This window comes from Capricornis sumatraensis, chromosome 2 (genome assembly GCF_032405125.1).
Source record: "Capricornis sumatraensis isolate serow.1 chromosome 2, serow.2, whole genome shotgun sequence".
NCBI lineage: Eukaryota > Metazoa > Chordata > Mammalia > Artiodactyla > Bovidae > Capricornis > Capricornis sumatraensis.
Genome location: NC_091070.1, coordinates 10414056 through 10432609, shown reverse-complemented (window position 1 = coordinate 10432609; position 18554 = coordinate 10414056). Strand labels below are relative to the sequence as shown.

The window sequence follows — 18554 nt, the reverse complement described above, 5'->3', positions numbered from 1 at the left end:
AGTATACAATTCTATTATGAATGCAATGTTTTTGTCTACATAGAGAGTCCAAAATATAAGCTGAGTATCATATAGTAATCCAAGGTTCAGTAGCGTAAGAACTACTAGATAGCCAAAGGGTTTCGATCAACACTGCAGCAATGCTAAACTTTTATAGGTAGTTCAGATCATTGACTTCTTCACTAGGTAAATATAAACCTACTAGCAACTATACTGAAGGACAAATGAACAACAGGACTTCTGTGATTTTACTCCGTTCCCCTCTCCTCCCAGGCTCAACGAAAACAAAGCAAAACAAAAAGCCTGCATGAGCTTTGAGCATAGTGGGGTAAACAGATAAACCTCCAAACAACTAATATAGTAAAAATTAAAACCGTATCACCAAATATGGCATCAAAATAAATCTAACTACTAGCATGCTAGAAACCACCATTTATATCAAAGTTCAGAACATAAGTTAAAGGGACCAAGGTGGTATTTTGGGAGGGAAGTAGGCAAAAGAAAAAAAAAATTAGCCTTTTCAAGAAGTTTAAAGATTTGTGCTAAAATAAAGAAAAAACAATATAAAACAGCTCACAGTTTTTCTCTGCAATGTACTTTAAAGTGTTTCTCTGTTACTTCTGGAAACACAAAGGCAAATAAAAGGAAGACAAAAGTGGAAGACTTAAAAAAATCAATATACAAGTTAAACACGTGAATTTTGTCAAAATAAACCATGAAAAGAATTAGGTGTTAAGAACAAAGGTGAGGACACGTGTTCCAGCAGTTCTCCCAAGCAACTCGTTCACGCTGAACATATAGCACTGCCACATTGTTCTTTAGAGCCCCTTACAGAATACAGAGCTATGCATTCCTCATATACATATTACATTTCTACTGTTTTTAATATACAAGCCAAATTTCCATGCTGTCTTCCCGATGTGCAAACTGGAGCCCGCGTGTGTACTGTCAGTGGCCTGGAAGGGCCAGTGCCAGAGAGGCAAGCATGTGCTTAGTGGCCCACCCTCCTCTAATCCCAAAATTTTTTCCTCAAATTACAAAGTTTCATTTTTAAAAATGTGTTCAATTAGAATAAGAGTTTTAAAATTCTTTACTAGTAAACACAAGAAACTTTTAAAATTACTAAATTGTTTGATAAAAATCCAGGTCCTCACCACCTGCCCAATGCATCAATCAATGCACAGAATGTTATCTAAATGTTTGTTTAGCTTAAAGACTAAACATATATATAAGCATATACTTCAGCCCAACAGGAAAATTATCTATTCATATGTATATAATTCCAGCTAGATGGTACCTTTGTGCAACAAAACTGCATTCCTGAGGAGCCACTTGGGGTTTCTTTTTAAGGTGTGGGACTAAAAGAAACAAATACAATTCTGTTAGGAAACTGAAGTTGTCATTTTAATTCTGCTCAACTCAGAGGAGACCCAAGTCTTTATAATGAGTCTGAAAATCTAATTAAAATAAACATCCACTCCTAGGTCAATTTTGTCTCCAAACTGTAACTACTGATTATACACTTCCTTTAACTTGTAAATAGATGTTTCATCAAGCAGGGAAGGAAGAGGTATATATTACTGAGGGAGAACAGCAAGTAAAAATATTTAAGACCTCTAAGAGTTCTAAACTGTTTCCTTATACAAGAGAATTAAAATTCAACACCATAATTCTTACCCTTTTGTAAAAAGCTCAACACGCAATTTTTACCAAATATAACCACGTACAATAAGCAGTTTCAGTTCAATCTATCAAAAGGGAAGTTTCTTCAGTTCATTCCAACAAGTATCTTCTGGCTGAACTCAAGTTGGAGGAAGGAATATAAACAAAGCTTTACATGCTAATCACCAGTGGCAGGTACCTGTATTTAAAATCGACAATTCTGGTTTTCTTACACAAATCCCCACCCTCCCCACCCCAACAAACCCAGGTGCTACAGTTCCATGGCTTGCCAGTTAGAAGTAGTGTCTGTGTTGTCAAGGTCTCTTTGTTCCAGTAGCTCTGTTTCTACTGCACTTTTCTGACATGCAGAAGTTAAGTTTTGGTTGGTATATGTCCCAAGTTTCAAACTGTCCACTTTAAATTTTTTTTTAAGTTTCTTTTGTTTTATTTATAAAAGAAAAAGAACCAACTCTTTTCACCATTCTGCATCTCCAATGGCTTTGGAAAATATATAATCTCTTCCATTAAGATTCATAATGCCATCCTTGAGATGAAATTTCCATTTGTTTTTACTTCTGTGTATCTAAATAAATAAGTAAAAAATGCATGAGATAAAATAAAAAGAGGAAACAAACAACAAAACCCATCCACACACCAAACATGTATATTATTGCAATTGCAAACTGTTTTCTTTTTTGAGATATAATTGACAAGTAACATAGCAGTTTCTGATGTACAAAGTAATGACTAGATCTCTGTGTATACTGCAAAATGATCTCCACAGTAAGCCTGTTAATATCCATCACCATGAATAGTTACAAATTTTTTTTTTTCCTGTGATGAGAACATTTAAGCTCTTTGTTAACTTTCAAATACACAGTGTCATCTAGAGAAGGCAATGGCACCCGACTCCAGTACTCTTGCCTGGAAAATCCCATGGATGGAGGAGCCTGGTAGGCTGCAGTCCATGCTAAGGGTTGGACACTTCCCTTTCACTTTTTACTTTCATGCATTGAAGAAAATGGCAACCCACTCCAGTGTTCTTGCCTGGAGAATCCCAGGGACGGGGGAGCCTGGTGGGCTGCCGTCTACAGGGTAACACAAGAGTCGGACACGACTGAAGTGACTTAGCAGCACACAGTGTCATCAAATGTAGTCCTCATGCTGTACATTATATCTGTGAATACTTATAACTTGAAGTTTGTGTCTTTGACCACCTTCACTCATTTCACCTAACCTCCAAACCCGGTCTCTGGCAATCTGTTCTCTGTATATATAAATTCAGGGTTTTTTGTTTAGATTTTCTTTCTGCTGCAGTTGTTAATGGGACTGTTTCCTTATTTTCTCTTTCTGATAGTTCATTATTAGTGCATAGAAACCCAACAGATTTCTGTATCCTGCACTGTACTGAATTCATTTATAGTTCTGACAGTTTGTTGGTGGAGTCCTTAGCATTTTCTTTGTTATATCAAATTACCTGCAAATAATGAGTTTTACTCCTTCCTTTCTTCATTTGTTTGTGTTTTATTTCCTTTTCTTGCCTAACTGCTCTGACTAGGACTATCCATACCGTGCTGAATAAAAACGGTACGAGTGAACATGACTGTCTCATTTCTAATCTTAAAAGAAAAGCTCTGGGCTTTTCCGAGTATGTTACCTGTGGGTTTGTCATATATGACCTTTATCAAGTTGAGGTACATTACCTCCATAACAATTTTGAGATTTTTTTTATGTTACATTTTGTCAAAGGCTTTTTCAGCATCTACTGAGACCATCCCATGATTTTTGTCATGTTGTCAATATGGTATATCACACTGATTTGAAGATGGCGAGCCTTCCTTGAATCCCTGGAATAAATCCCACTTGATCATGGTATATGATCTTTTAAAATAAATTGCTGAATTTCGTTTGCTAATATTTTGTTCAGCACTGCTGCATCTATGCTCATCAGGATGATACCAGCCTATAATTTTCTTTTCTTGTGGCACCCTGGTTTTGGTATCAAGGTAACTAACGTTGGTCTTGTAAAATGAGTTTAAAAACGTTTCGTCGTCTTCTATTTTTTTGAACCATTTGAGAAGGACTGGTATTAATTCTTCTTAAATGTTTGGTAGAATGTACCAGTGAAACCATCTGGTCCTAGACTTTTGTTTACTGGGAAGTTTTTGATTATTGACTCAGTCTCCTTACTAGTAATCACTATGTTCAGATTTTTAATTTCTTCATGATTCAGTCTTAGAAGGTTTTATGTTTCTAGGAATTTATCCACTTCTTCTATATGGTCCTATTTGTTAAAGTATAATTATTCACAGCAGTCTCTCATGTTCCTTTGTATTTCTATTATCAGTTGTTAACATCTCTTTCATTTGATTTTATTTGAATCCTCTCTTTTCTCTTTTTGAGTCTCACTAAAGGTTTGTCAAATTTGTTTCTCTCTTCCAATAATCAGCTCTTAGTTTCATTGATCTTTTTTTCTATTATCTTTTTAGTCTCCATTTAGTCCCTCTGATCTTTTGTTATTTCCAGCCTTCCATTAACTTTGGGCTTTTTCCTGTTCCTTTAGGTGTAAAGTTAGATTGTTTATTTGAGATTTTTTCCTTATTTCTTGATGGAGGCATTTCTACGTACTTCCTTCCTAGAACTGCTTTTGCTGTATTTGGCATGTTTAGTATGGTGTATTTCCATTTTCATTTGTCTCAAGGTATTTTCAGTAGCATACTGTTTAATCTCCATCTGATTTCTATTTTCATACAACTGTGGTTAAATTGCATTTTAATAGTTTGACACAATCTCTCTCTCAAACAAAAAACAATTAGGTGAATTTTTCAAAAATCTATAATAATATTTATTTTATAGCTCTTAGTATTTGGGTTCATTAAAGTAGTTTATAATGTTTCTCTGCAAATTATTTTAATCTCTACCAGGTCTGCATATACGTGTCATTTCCTATACAATTCTTTACAGGCAAATATTTAAAACATGAATACCCTTTGTTCTCCCTGATGCTTCTAGAACACTTTTTATTTTTTGCCTTTTCTCTGTAACTCCTTTTATGTCTATACAATTTAATTAACCATAGGCTTTTCTTCATTCCCTATCTACTGACCACCAGGACATTTTTTCATTATTGGTATCATGCTTACAACTACTCTTTTCCTCCTCACATACACTAACAACTTACATATTGCTGACTTTTAAAATACTGTGACCCCCCCCAGGATTAGAATTCAAACTAATATTAGTATTTCTCTAATTATTATTTTATCTCTAATTCTACTTTACTTGTCTTCAGGACACCTGGCAACTGTTTTCTAAAAGGCCACCAATAAGCTTCTAGTTACAGCATCAATAGCCTCTTGTCATACGACTTATTAAAATACTTTTTAACTGATTTCCAGGTCTTCACTCTCTCCCTTACCTTCAATCATAAGCATCGCTCCCATTTCAGGCTTTCATTTTCAAAGGAGAAAATTACAGCCTGGAGAAGTTCAATGAGATAATCAATGACAAATCACAATTAAGTGACAAAGATGATTCTTCAAGCACTTTCTATTTATCAGGCTGTTTTCCATAATAATGCAGAAATTCTCACTACGTACAGGCATTTTCTTATCCCACTGCTAAAACGCCATGGTCTATCCCCATGCAAACAGTCTCCACACGTATTCTTAGCAAATCACTGTTTAGTGTCTGCTTGAGTGTGATTAAAAGTGGAAGGTGAAGAATTGCAAATTCAGTTATCCCTTCCTGGGACAGCCCCCTTGCAAGCCTTTCATACTTTACCTCTTACTAAAACCTGCTTAGCCCAAGCTTCTTATTGATCCTAGTTTTGCCTTTTGGAAGGTAATATAAAAAATAATGAATACTTCATATATTTGAAAACCACTCTCATGCCCTTCCTTAAGACCACTAACTTAAGCTATATATAAATTTACCATATATCTATATTTTCTCATTTATTAAAGCAAAATAGAGTATAATAAAGTGAAACCGTATTCAGAAGAGGGCCTCTTACATTAAGTGGTCTTATTTTGTTGTTGTTTAGTCACTAAGTCATAGCTGACTCTTTTGTGACTTCCCCTAGACTGAAGCCTGTCAGGTTCCTTTGTTCATGGGATTTTCCAGGCAAGAGTACTGGAGTGGGTTGCCATTTCCTTTTCCACGGGATCTTCCTGACCCAGGAATCGAACCCACGTTTCTTATGTCTCTTGCACTGGCAGGTAGATTCTTTACCACTGAGTCACCAGAGAAGCCCAAGTGGTCTTATAGCTCTGGTCTATTTACACTATTTAGATTATTACACTTAACACCTTAGGATGAATGATTTGAACATCTAACGGATACAAAACTAACATGTCCCAAACCAGCCACTCTCCTCTCCTAAATTTGCTCCATCTGCAGCTTTTCCCATCTCAGTTGATGGCATCTTCATTCTTTTGACTAGTTCCTCATTAAAAAAAAAAAAAAAAAAAATCCTGGAGTCATTCTTGATTCCCTTTTTTATTTTCTACCACATACACAAAAGTCAGGAAAACCTGCTGACTCTTCCTTCAAAACATCCAAGATCCAGCTGCTTCTCATCACTTCCAATGCTATCATCCTAGCCTTAATCATTTCACTCATGTGGATTACTATGATGTCCCTCTATTAATCTCATTTCAACCTTTGTTTCTTCTATATTCTGTTCTCAACAAAGCAATGTTTTTTAAGATTAAAATGTAAGTGATACCACTTTTGTATATTTGAAACCTTCCAAGAGCTTCTCTCTCAGAGTGAGAGCCCATATCCTCACAAAGTCCTACACCACACCGCCTGCCCCCACTTACCTGACTTAATCTCCTGCTATACTGCTCCCCCATGCCCAGCTACAGTGGCCTCCTTGCTGCTTCTCACACAAAGTAGGCAGGTTATGCCACCAAATAACAACAAGTCTAACTTTCATCAAGCCTTTGATCCTGTTTCCTTTCCCACTCTATAATTACCCACACTAATTATCAACTTCTAACATAGCGTATTTGGAGAAAGCAATGGCACCCCATTCCAGTACTCTTGCCTAGAAACTCCCATGGACAGAGGAGCCTGGTAGGCTGCCCACTATGGGGTTGCACAGAGTTGGACATGATTAAAGCGACTTAGCAGCAGCAGCAACTTAGCAGCAGCAGCAACACAGCATATTAATTACAGTTGAACCTTTAACAGTATGGGTTTGGAAATGCACAGATCAACTTATACACAGGTTATTTTCAATAGTAAATACTACAGAATTAAGTGGACTGTGGTTGGATGACTATCCATATACAGACGAACCACAGACACAGAGGGCTGCCTCTAAGTTACATGCAATTAGCCCCAGTGTTGTATTAAGGTAACTGTAATTCGTTTTATCATTTTGTTATGTTTTAGCCTTTGTCTCCCTCAACTAGAGTAAGCTTCCAAATGGCAGGGACTGTTTTGTTTTGTTCACTGGCTTATCTCAAGCTCCTAGAACAGTGAGTGCCCTGGAACATCACAGACACTATTAAGTATTTTTGAATAAAGAGATCTTTGTCTCCCTTTCTCTTTGACTTTCTATAGAAAAAGTATTAATTATCCTAAAAATGGATATATAAATTTATTTCTAGTACGAAACAATAACTATAAGCTGAAAGATATGGAATTAAATAAGCAAGCAATGAGTAGCCAGGAAAAAAGAATTCCACAGACAAGTAAAGAAACTGCAGTTTGCTGAAAGACAACTTGCAGAAAGAAAATGTAGAAAGTATCATATGCATCAAGTAATATTCTATATACTAAGTACTGAAGTCATATTGAGTAGTAAGTAGTAAATATTTTTACTTGAATAAAATCACAAAATATAACTTGAAAAACAATTCATTTACTGGCCTTACATTAAGTCCTGCATAAAGGAGTATCCTGAGTGCAAGGAAAAAGGCCTCTGAACTTTCCTCATGACAAAAATATTAAGTAACACTATCTACAAACAAGGCTGATGCCTCAACACCTGATGCCATCAGTCCTTACCTATCCATACTATGTGAGAACTCTGCCTCATTATTAGATTTAAAGCTCTCATCTGACTTGCACATAATCAATTCTTTGTATGACTGCTGCTAAAACTGACCCACTGTTGAAATTTAGGCTTCAAAAATAAACTCCTAAATTTCAAGTTGCCTCAAACTACACCCAAGCCCATTTTAGAACACCACCATTCTTTCACTGTTGGCTAAAACATCAAGAATCAACCCTCCAATCTCCAAAACTCATTTGATTATAAAAATTAGATCTCTGTAAACTTTAAAACTGTTTATCATACAACACACTACTTAAAAGTTACTTTTCTTACTTCCTTTACTTCCTTTCTTTACTTCCATGAGTAAAACAAAACAATTCTAACGTTAAAAATATTAAGTGTACAAAGGAGAATACTAGTCTCTTATAATATGAAAATACTTAGAAGCATATTCCTCAGTCAAGCTAAGGTAAAGGTCCTTTCTTATGTATCTGACATCCTGCTATCATGATATTGCATTCTGGATAATTTGGTTGCCAACAGGTTCCCTTGAGTCTTCCTGACAATAAAGTATTACTGGTATCTCCTGTTGCTTCAACTTCAATACTTTTCCTCCATATGCATGTAACAAGAAATTACTTGTATTATCATGTGCTTGGTATAGGGTATTATGAGTGCTTAACTTACTAGTCATAAGGTACAAAAGTGGATGCCCTGATACTCTGAATCAATGACCTCACTAACCTAATTCTATAATTTCACCGGTATTTAACTGGCTTAATTTTACCTTTACATTAGGAAATGATAAGATTCATCTTTTAAACATTTTTCCTACAGATGTTTGCAATAAACATGGCTATCTAAAATATTCATTTTATAAAAGCAACACAAATTTAAGACTTTCATCATTTGTAAAAGAGGGCGTAAAGAGCACAAATTTTGCATAATATGAGTACAGATCGATCCCTGAGTTGGGAAGATTCCCTAGAAAAAGGAAAGGCTACCCACTCTAGTATTCTGGCCTGGAGTATTTCATGGACAGTCCATGGGGTCGCAACGAGTCGGACACGACTAAGCAACTTTCACTTTCACTTCCAGTACCTGACACAATTAGGCACTTAATAAATATATGTTTGGTGAAATGAGAAGTGCTTATACATAAAACCCAGCTATGTCTGTCGTAGTTTTCAACACTTGGTAAAGATCTCTGTTGAAATTAAACTATAAAGATGAAGCATAATCTGTGGATTATAAATTTAATGGCTATAGCCAGAAAACAAATTTTATTCTGAATTAAATGTTTCAATAAATAAAAAAATCTCGACAATGCCAAAATTATAACAAAAATACTTGAGAAGTAACATCCTTTTTAAGAATTAAGAAATCAAGGAGTCAATAGCTAATTCTCATAGAACCTAGTTTAAAATTTTTTTATTGCTAACAAAATTTTGTTGTTCAGTCCCTACATTGTGTATGACTCTGCAACCCCATGGACTGCATACAGCAAAGTTAAATACTTTAAAATAATTTTCAGTAAAAACATATCTTTTGTTAGTTACCAGTCTTGTTTATTACCCTCATTCAAAAGGTTATAGAAAGATTCAATCAAAGCCTTTTAAGTTTTGAGGTAGTTGAGGTCAGAGGGAAAACAGGGTTATCCCACTTAGTTAATAGTCATGTTAAAAGACAACCATAAAGTGGCTTTACTTTGTTAACAAGTTGGGAGACACAGTCTAAATGGAAAACAACATACTTTTTGTGATTTCATTCATAACTTATTTTTCAACTATAAAGTCATAAATTAATTTCTCACTCCATTAAAATAATTTACTAAAGTATAACACTGCTTTCATTCACACAGTTTATACTAAAGTTTCTAAGAGGCACCAATCAGCTAACCAAATGCTTAAACACGGCAGACAGGATGGTTTAAGGAAGAAATTACAAGAGCAAAGATATTAGTAACCTGATGACTGGCTTCCCTGGTGCTCAGACAGTAAAGAACTGATTAAATCCTTACCTTATCATACTGGCACACAACAACATTTTCTGTATCAAAGAGTTCCTGACCTTCCTCATCACTCACATCATCTTCACTATTGAGGGGTTCCTAAAAATGAAAAAAGAGAGTTCACTTATTTATATTTCATGTATTACTAAAAAAAGGCCCTTCTAATATTCACTGAAAACAAACACAGTGACCTTGAAGTTCTTTGAGAACCAAGGGCCAGACAGATCCACATATACCATGAACATGTTGTTAATTGGCTATGTTAAGATTCTGCCAGTGTCACTGAAATTCCAGCAAGAAATTAAATATAGTAATTAAAATAATTAAGCTATATAATTTATATGACTGAAAAGATGTTACTTTACTTCCTTTATTCTTTCAGGATAGCACAAGAAGATAACTCTTTCCAGTAACTATTTGTCTAGAAGCAGACCTAAGAAAATATGAAGATTTAATGAAATAATGGTATTGTGTACCACCAGAAGCAGCTGTGTAAAAAAGAAAACACTGGTGGAGTTGGAAGAGGAAAACAAGGATATAAAAAAGGTTGACAGCCTAGCTAGTCTTGACATTAAAGACAAGGAATAAACATTAGTATGTCTACTGGTGGAGGCTTAAAGCATAACTAAGGCAACCACATTTTAAAAGAAGGGGGGGATCTTGATGTCAGTAATGAAGAGAATTAAATGCCAAGATCTAGCTAGAGCATAAAATGACCAGTCAAGTTAACCTTGACCTCAGTTGTGACAGACAATAAAACATACAACTCTAATTTCTAATTAATGAAGAAAAAGAAGCTAGGGCAAAATAAAAATGGAAAGAAAAATAATCAAAACAAATACTGTATAGGAAATGGTACAGATGACCTTACCTGCGAAGCAGAAACAGAGACACAGACATAGAGAACAAGTGTATGGATCCAAAGGGGTGGGACAGATTGGGATTGGCATATATACACTCTTATGTATAATACAGATAACTAATGACAACCTACTATATAACACAGGACTCAATGATCTATGGTAACCTAAATGGGAAAGAAATAAAAAAAAGAGGTGATATGTGTGTATATATATATATAGCTGATTCACTTTGTTGTATAGGAGAAACTAACAAAACATTGTAAAGCAACTATAGTCCAATTTAAAAAAAGAAAAGATTTTAAGTCTCTAGGCCTGTACCTATTTACACACATGTATATGTATATATTCTGTAATTCAAAATAGTTATCACCAACATAAATGTAAAAAAGTTTACTGAGGTAGATTTCACCATTTTTAACCATTCAAAGGTGTTCAATTTGTACTTAGTATGTGCAATTATCACCACCATCACCATTTCTATCCAATATTATAGAACTTAGCCAAGTAGGCAAGAAAAACTGCTATTTTTTCACATTTGATTTGATTGCCTACAAAGAACACATGAAAGAGTCAAGAGGCTACCCAGTAAATAAAGATGACCATGCCCACCGGCACCCCCACCTGGAAATCCTATTTCTTTTGATCATCCCACTGTGTACAGGGAAGGATTAGGTAGGCGTTAAGTACACTCGGGAAATCAACAACTATATGTTTCTCTTTTCAAAGAGCTTTTTAAAATTTGCTATCATGTTTTTAACAAAAAAGAAAATTGAAAAAAAAGTGGTGTAGCAGAAGCCTTTTGCTGCTCATCATTAATCAAGGAAATAAAAATTAAAATCAAAATGAAAAATTTTCTGCTTACCAAATTGGCAAAAAAAAAATTAAGAAGCCTGACAATGTCAAGTATTGGTGAAGACATACACAGACCCATGCATCATTATATACTGAATGCCAGAAGTGTAATTAGTACAACACTGTGGCATTTTATTGTAACTTGAAGATATGCATGCCTTATGATTCAGCAATTCAATCTTTAGGTATAGCACTTGAATGTGTCCCTAGAAGACATATTCCAGATATTTTATAATTGTACAGTTAACAAGTGAAAACAACCCTAATGCCCAATGTATCACAAAAATGGATAAACTTGTAACATTTAACAGTAAAAATAATTATAGGTATATGCAACGACTTAGATGAACCTCAAGAACACCATCTTGGGAAAAAAATCAACTTGCAGAAGAATACACAATTATTCCACTTCTCAACAGGCATGAAAAACTTAACAATATGCTCCTTAGGAATATAAATACTTACGGTAAAATATAAAGGCAAGGTAGTGACGAACACACAAATCATGAGCAAGGATACTTGGATGGTAGAAGGAAGACAATGAGGATTAGGGAGGGGCACTCAGGGGACTTTATGTTTGGTAAGGGGATTTTTTTTTTTTTTAACTAGATGCAGACACTGGGTTGTTTACACCATAAAATACTTTTTGTTTTATCTATTCAATATTTAATAAAATAGTATTCTTTAAAAAACATTACTTAGATAATTTAAAAGAAGAAAGAAGATAAACATCTTAGGTTGTTGCAGAAGGCAATAACAGTGAAAATTGTGGTTAAGACCAACACCATCTTGACTATAAGTACCTAAGCTGGAACACTGGGGAAAACAAAGATATATTTACATACTTCTAGAAATGCACAACAAAAGATGAGTAAGAAAAAATGGTGTGTGAAACTGCAGACAGACAATAAGAGCAGATGAGGTCATCTAAGGAACTGGTATGGAATATCGAACACTGTAACTCTGAAGTGTCTTCTCTTCCCAAATGCTGTTTTAAATTACTGAAGGAAAAGATGAACCACATCTATCTGGTTCTACCAATGTCTTACCCTTAAGCCACATCATGATGAATGTATTAAGTCAGAGAATCAGAATTACTTGCACTTTCATCACATTTATAAGTAAAACCTAATTTGGTGTATGTTTGCTTTTTGTTACCAGCTACAGAAATATTCTATAAATACATCCAGAACAATCTAAAAATCTTATTAATAGTTTAACATTATTTAAAATATTACACTGTATAGTGATTTTTAAATTATTTAAAATCTTACATTGTACCCTAACAGCCTCTAAAAACACAGAATTCATCAATTTGGCACCAAGTGAAGGAAGAAACAACTGAGCAGGTCCTCATTTCAAGTCTTTTACTAAAAACTTACCTCTTCTACTTGCCCATCTTCAGCTCCATCTTTCTCTTTGTCTTCCTCCTCATCATCATCATAGTCTTCTTCTTCATCTTCATCTTCTTCAGATGACGTATCCCCAGTTCCATCAACTTGCAACACCAACGGAGCTTGCTGTTGAGCAGGCTGGGCCTGTGGCTGCTGCTGGCCAGTGGCAGTTATCTGTGCTTGTGCTGGTGTAGGTGCTGCCACTGTTGTAGGTATAACTTGAGTCTTATTTCCTGTAAATAAGATTTGCTGAGGCTGGATGATGACACCTGTTTGTGGTGAAATCCCTCCAGGAAGAGGGGCCAAGACCTAAGACAAAAGAAAAACTACACATTAGAACTAGTTTGAGGATCAAATCGCTCAGATTTATCATTTGATACACAGAAACAGGCCCCAGATGGCCATATCTCACATAAAGGTAAAAACTACCAAAGCACAAGAAGAATGTTTAGTGAGTGTACGGATCCACTAAATTTTCATTTTACCATTCAAATTTCTAAAGAAGAACAGATTTTTAAAAATTACAATTGCTACATTTATCAAGTACTTGCTATTATCTATATTTCAGATTCCAGGCCAAGAGTTATATGTTATTAATTTGCTTGAGGTATGGAGATTTAGTAACCTGCAAAGCTCACAATCAAGTCACTAGGAGACAAAACATGAACCTAGGCTTTCTGGTTCTGCTCTTAGTACTATGCTACACTTTCACTCTATGAAGAACACTGATCTGGAAACTGAAGCCTTGGGTTCCAGTTCTAAGATCACAGATAAAGATGTAGCAGAGGCAAGTCATTTAACCTCGCTTCACTGTTTAAGGTCAATGGTTCTCAACCCTGCTACAAATTATAACAACCTGTAACTTAAAAATATTGATACCTAAGTCTCTACTTCTAATATTCTGATTTAACTGATATGAGATGATATCTATTCATTTTATTTAAAGCTTCCCAGATAATTCTAATCATATAACCAAAGTTGCGAACCACCAGGTCAGATGACTTCAAAAGTTCCTTTCAGCTTCTGCATTCTAGGGTTCTGAAGTAAATCGCAGCTCAAAAAGAACATATTAATAAACATTGATTATATCTGTTATATTGACATATTTATAATTATAGTTACTAAGTAAAAAGCAGAGCATACCCAGTTATAAATTTAAAGTACTAAACGGCAACTCCTTGTCTCTAGGTTCAAGGAAAGCAAAAATAACAAGATAGTATTTCTCTTCAGAAGTTTACAGATTAATAATGCAATAGACAAAGCAGTAACAACTCAAAAAGACAGAAGGTGTAAGAGACATACGATGTAGCATATGAGAGAACAGGATAGAGTACTAAACTCAGCTATGGGGGACAAGACCTGGTCAAGGACGTTTCTCTAGTAGATACTAGAGTTTCTAGTATTTGTGTTTTGGGAGATTAGCCAGGCTTTCTCTGTTTGCCAGGGGGAGAGTGGGGAGAACTGCTAGAAGGAAGGCCAAAGGTGGCATTCTAAACAGATTGGCATCAAGAGAAACCCAGAAGAACCAGCAGAGCACAACTGGGAAAGCTGTGAACAGGTTGGATTAATGCAACTCCTCTGACCTAACCTCCCTCATCATATTATCATATAAACATCATGTTTTTGTCTCTGCCTCTTTTTCACAGTACACAAGATCCTCAAGAAAATAATTGTTTCTCTTTCATCTTTGTCCTCACACAAGTGTTTAACACTTGGCAGACAAGCAGATGCAAGTATTTGTCAATGTTGATATAAATAACAGCTAAAACAACTGGAAGCATGGCAAAAAATAAACATGGAAAGATTAAAAAAAAAATCAAGATCACAAAAAAAGACCTTACAACCCATAATGAGAAATTTACACATTTTCCAATAAGCAAAAAAGATTTAAAGATTTTTAGAACAATGACTATAAATAGAATGGCAGTCAACTTAAGAGGGCATAAGACTGGAGGCAGGGAAATCAAGAGGATAACACAGTATTTTAAGTGAGAAATTATGAAAACATGAACTAAAATGAAAAGGGAGCATGGGAAAACGAAACTAGCTTCAAATATATCAAAGGACTGAAAACATGTTTAAACTGAAGTCTGAAAAAAAGAACTATTAAGAATTGGTAGAATTTCATGGTACCTTAGATATTAGAGGTAAGCAAAAGAAAGGAGTCCATGTACCCCTTTCCAGATAATACAAAGGCGCCATGAAACTAGACGAGTTCCTGCTTTGTTCACTCCTAAGCTCCTAAGTCTTTAGTCTCTTGCAAAGACCCTGATACACAGCCACCCAATAAATGTGTGTTGAATGAATCCTGAGTAACTAGCTTAGGAGGCTGGATGGAGAGTGGTGCCACATATAAAAAGGAAGGTGGGGTCGGGGGAGAGGAGAAGGCATTAATAGTGATAACAATTTAGTCAAACACACTGAATCTAACTTAAGCTGTGAAGTGTACAGGAGAAATTCAGAATGACAGGTTGTGTAGTATTGGAGAAGACTCTAAGAATATGTATAGATACAGCTGTGGAAAAAGGAATGGGAAGCACCCAGAAGACAAAAGAACCCCATGGTGGTCAGAACTTAAAAGACTTTTACCTGCTGTATAACAGGAGCTTGTACTCCACCAGGCTGCATTTGTGGTATAACCTGTTGCTGCAGAACCACTGACTGCTGAGGCTGAAAGATATACTGGGCACCATTGGCTGCTCTGACCACTTGTAGAATTTGGCCTAAAGCAAAAAGTATGCATTCCAAGTTACCACTTCAGCAGTGACCACCTCAAAATAAAACAAATTTATAGTGAATGACAGCCCATAGTGAATGTCAGAAATTACTAAGAAAATTAACAGTATTATTAAGGGCTGTCATCTATACACAGTAAACTATAATCCTCACCTTCTGTGACTTCCAGATATGCTGAAATACATTGCTTAAAATACTTTGTTTTTCTGATAATGCTGTTTTCCAACAAAGTTTTAACAACAGGTTATGAATTGATTAAAAGCATAAATTATCTTTACTGACAAGTCATGAAAGAACAATGAAGACTAAACATTTCAGGGGCTGTTCATTTTTAAAGCTTTAAAGAAACAAAAGTATAATAAAGCATTAATATCTTGAACCAAAGCATTGCATTAACTTAGTTTCAACATGAAAAAAAGAGTTTGCTGAACCAATTATCAATGCCATAAAACACTGTATGATTGGCTTATGCAAAATCCCTCTAAAATATTGTTTTACATAAGTCACAATCTTGAATTAAGTAGCAAGCAATTATATTTCATTAAAATATGCAGCAAGATAAGCTCCTAAGTTTCTTCTTCAAAAATTAAGAAATTAACAAAATAACAAGAAATTGCATAATTAAGATTACAAAGAAAATTCTTAAAATTCAGATAAATAAATTCTTCAAACATTATTGTCAGAAGTAAATTTTGCCAGCCTATAGAGAGATACTATTAGAATGCAATAAATTTTGCTATTTTATAGTAAGGTACTATAGGATTTAGTTTAATGCCACAAACTAGTTCAAACAAATTAAGCTTAATTTGACAGGTTTTAAATTAAATTTAAGTAAAACTTTAATTATTTCGCAGGTTAAATGCATTTAGAAAAAAGACCAAGTGAAATAAGCATTCTAGATAATCATACTTTATTCAAGAAACAGGATTTCATTCATGGATCAAAAGTTCAAGTGCAAGTCTCATCTTCTTTACTGCATCCTCAGCAGTGACTATGGTTTAATATGCTACAGTCCTCAAATCATCTTATTTTAACAACATAAGCCAAATGGTAAAAGAAGTATTACAATTTTCTGTCTTTCAAGGAAGACAAAACTAAGACTAGATGGTACCATATTCTGAGTTGAGTAAGTAACAGTTCAGTTATTTCTATTTACCTGAATTTGTTAATATCTGTTGAACAGGAGTCACACCAGCAGGGAGTGCCAAGGTTGCAGCTGTAGCAGCAGCACTCTGAAAAGAAAACAATCAAAATATGTATGTGCATAACAGCACCTCAGTTTACCTCTGGCATATATTAATCGTATTTAAAGTTTCATTTAGAATATATTAAAATGAAAAGTTCTGGCAGTAAGACTACCTCCCAATTAATAAAATGGTATAATAAAGACCAAAGAGCCTAAATATCTTACCTAATTATTTCAAGCAATTATGCAGAATAATATAATTAGGAGGTTCTCTGCTCCTAGAGAATGTACGCTAAGGAACTCTAACCCACACTAACAATGCTGTACAATAAATAAAATATCCATTCCATTATTTCTTTCTTACTCTATTTCCTTACCCCCAATTTCTTATTGCCAATTAATGTACTAGTGGCATAAGTATATCTTCATTTCAGAAATCCTAATATTCTTAATTTATACCATAATTAAGTCTCTAAAGAAAATCTTTTATCAGAAGATTGCAATTCTTAGCTGGCATCTCTAAGAATTGCAATCTTCTGATAAAAGATTTTCTTTATAGAGAGCTGTTAACTATGGTATAAATTAAGAATACGAAGATTTCTGAAATGAAGATATACTTATGGCATAAGGTGACAACACTGGCATTATCAAGGTGAAACATATATTACTAATAGTTTTAGTAATATAAAAAAATACCTTAAAAATCTTGAGTCACAAAAAGTAATTTCTGCATTTTAAAATGCAGTTACTTTCTGACTTTAAGCTACAAAATATACATGGAATTACATACTCTGAATGTTTTTAAATCCAGGATAAATTCTTGATTTACTGCTTCAAGAGATTTCTCCGCTTTCCGCCAAAAGAATTATACATTTTTACTGTTTTTCCTTTTTGTTAAAAAAAAAAAAGAAAAATCCTGAGCTCTAAGTATTTCTATGTAAACGCATGCATGCTGTCACTAGAGTCATGTCCAACCTCTTGGCAACTCTGTAACCCACCAGGCTCCTCTGTCCATGGGGATTCTCCAGGCAAGAATATTGGGAGGGGTTGCCACGCCCTCTTCCAGGGGATCTTCCAGACCCAAAGATCAAACCCTCATCTCTTAATTCTCCTGCACTAGCAGGCAGGCGCTTTACCACTAGTGAAACCTGGGAAGCCCATTTCCATGTATCTCACTATACTGTAACTATAAAACTACAAAGCAGTTGTTTCCCCCCCTCCTCTCCTTCAACCTTTTTTGGGGCTTCTGGTGGCTCAGTGGTAAAGAATCCATCTGCAGTGCACGAGCCACAGGAGAAAGGGGTTTGATCCCTGAGTTGGGAAGATCCCCTGGTGGCAGGAGTGGAAATACACCCCAGTATTCTTGCCTGGAGAATCCCACGGATAAAGGAGCCTGGTGGGCTACATATAGTCCATGAGGTCACAAAGAGTTGGACATGACCAAAGCGACTTAGCATGAAGCACACTTCAACCTTCTTTAAGTACCAAGCTCATATATACAATCTAATGAATACATTTTTATAAACACTTTTATGTGAGTACTTACCACCCTCCACTCCCTCTGGGGGCCAGTGCAGGGACAACACAGGTTAGGTAATCAAGGGAGAATTCCTTTAGAATGTTCACCAATCTGCCTGCACTGCAGGAGACTAGGGTTTGGGAAGATCCCCTGGGGAAGGGATTCATCACCCACTCCAGTACTCTTGCCTGGAGAATCCCATGGACAGAGAAGCCTGGTGGGCTACAGTCCATGGGGTTGCAAAGAGTCAGACAGGTTGCAAAGAGTGACTAACACTTTTATTTGAACATACTTCAAGAAATAAACATTAACTGCTTTGGA

The 18554-nt window shown here is 35.2% G+C and overlaps 1 protein-coding gene across 1 annotated transcript in view; it reads right to left on the bottom strand.

Annotated features, from left to right (window-relative positions):
- Positions 1-1989: 1989 nt before the first annotated feature.
- The window catches only part of GTF2A1 (general transcription factor IIA subunit 1), a 34670-nt gene continuing 18105 nt past the window's right edge, over positions 1990-18554 (bottom strand). Inside the window, exons 5-9 of the mRNA XM_068965471.1 lie at positions 16685-16760; positions 15382-15515; positions 12781-13101; positions 9693-9782; positions 1990-2245 (exon numbers count right to left, since the gene is read on the bottom strand). Of these exons, the coding sequence (XP_068821572.1) occupies positions 2138-2245; positions 9693-9782; positions 12781-13101; positions 15382-15515; positions 16685-16760 (729 nt within the window). The 3' untranslated portion in view covers positions 1990-2137. The remainder of the gene's footprint in view (positions 2246-9692; positions 9783-12780; positions 13102-15381; positions 15516-16684; positions 16761-18554) is intronic.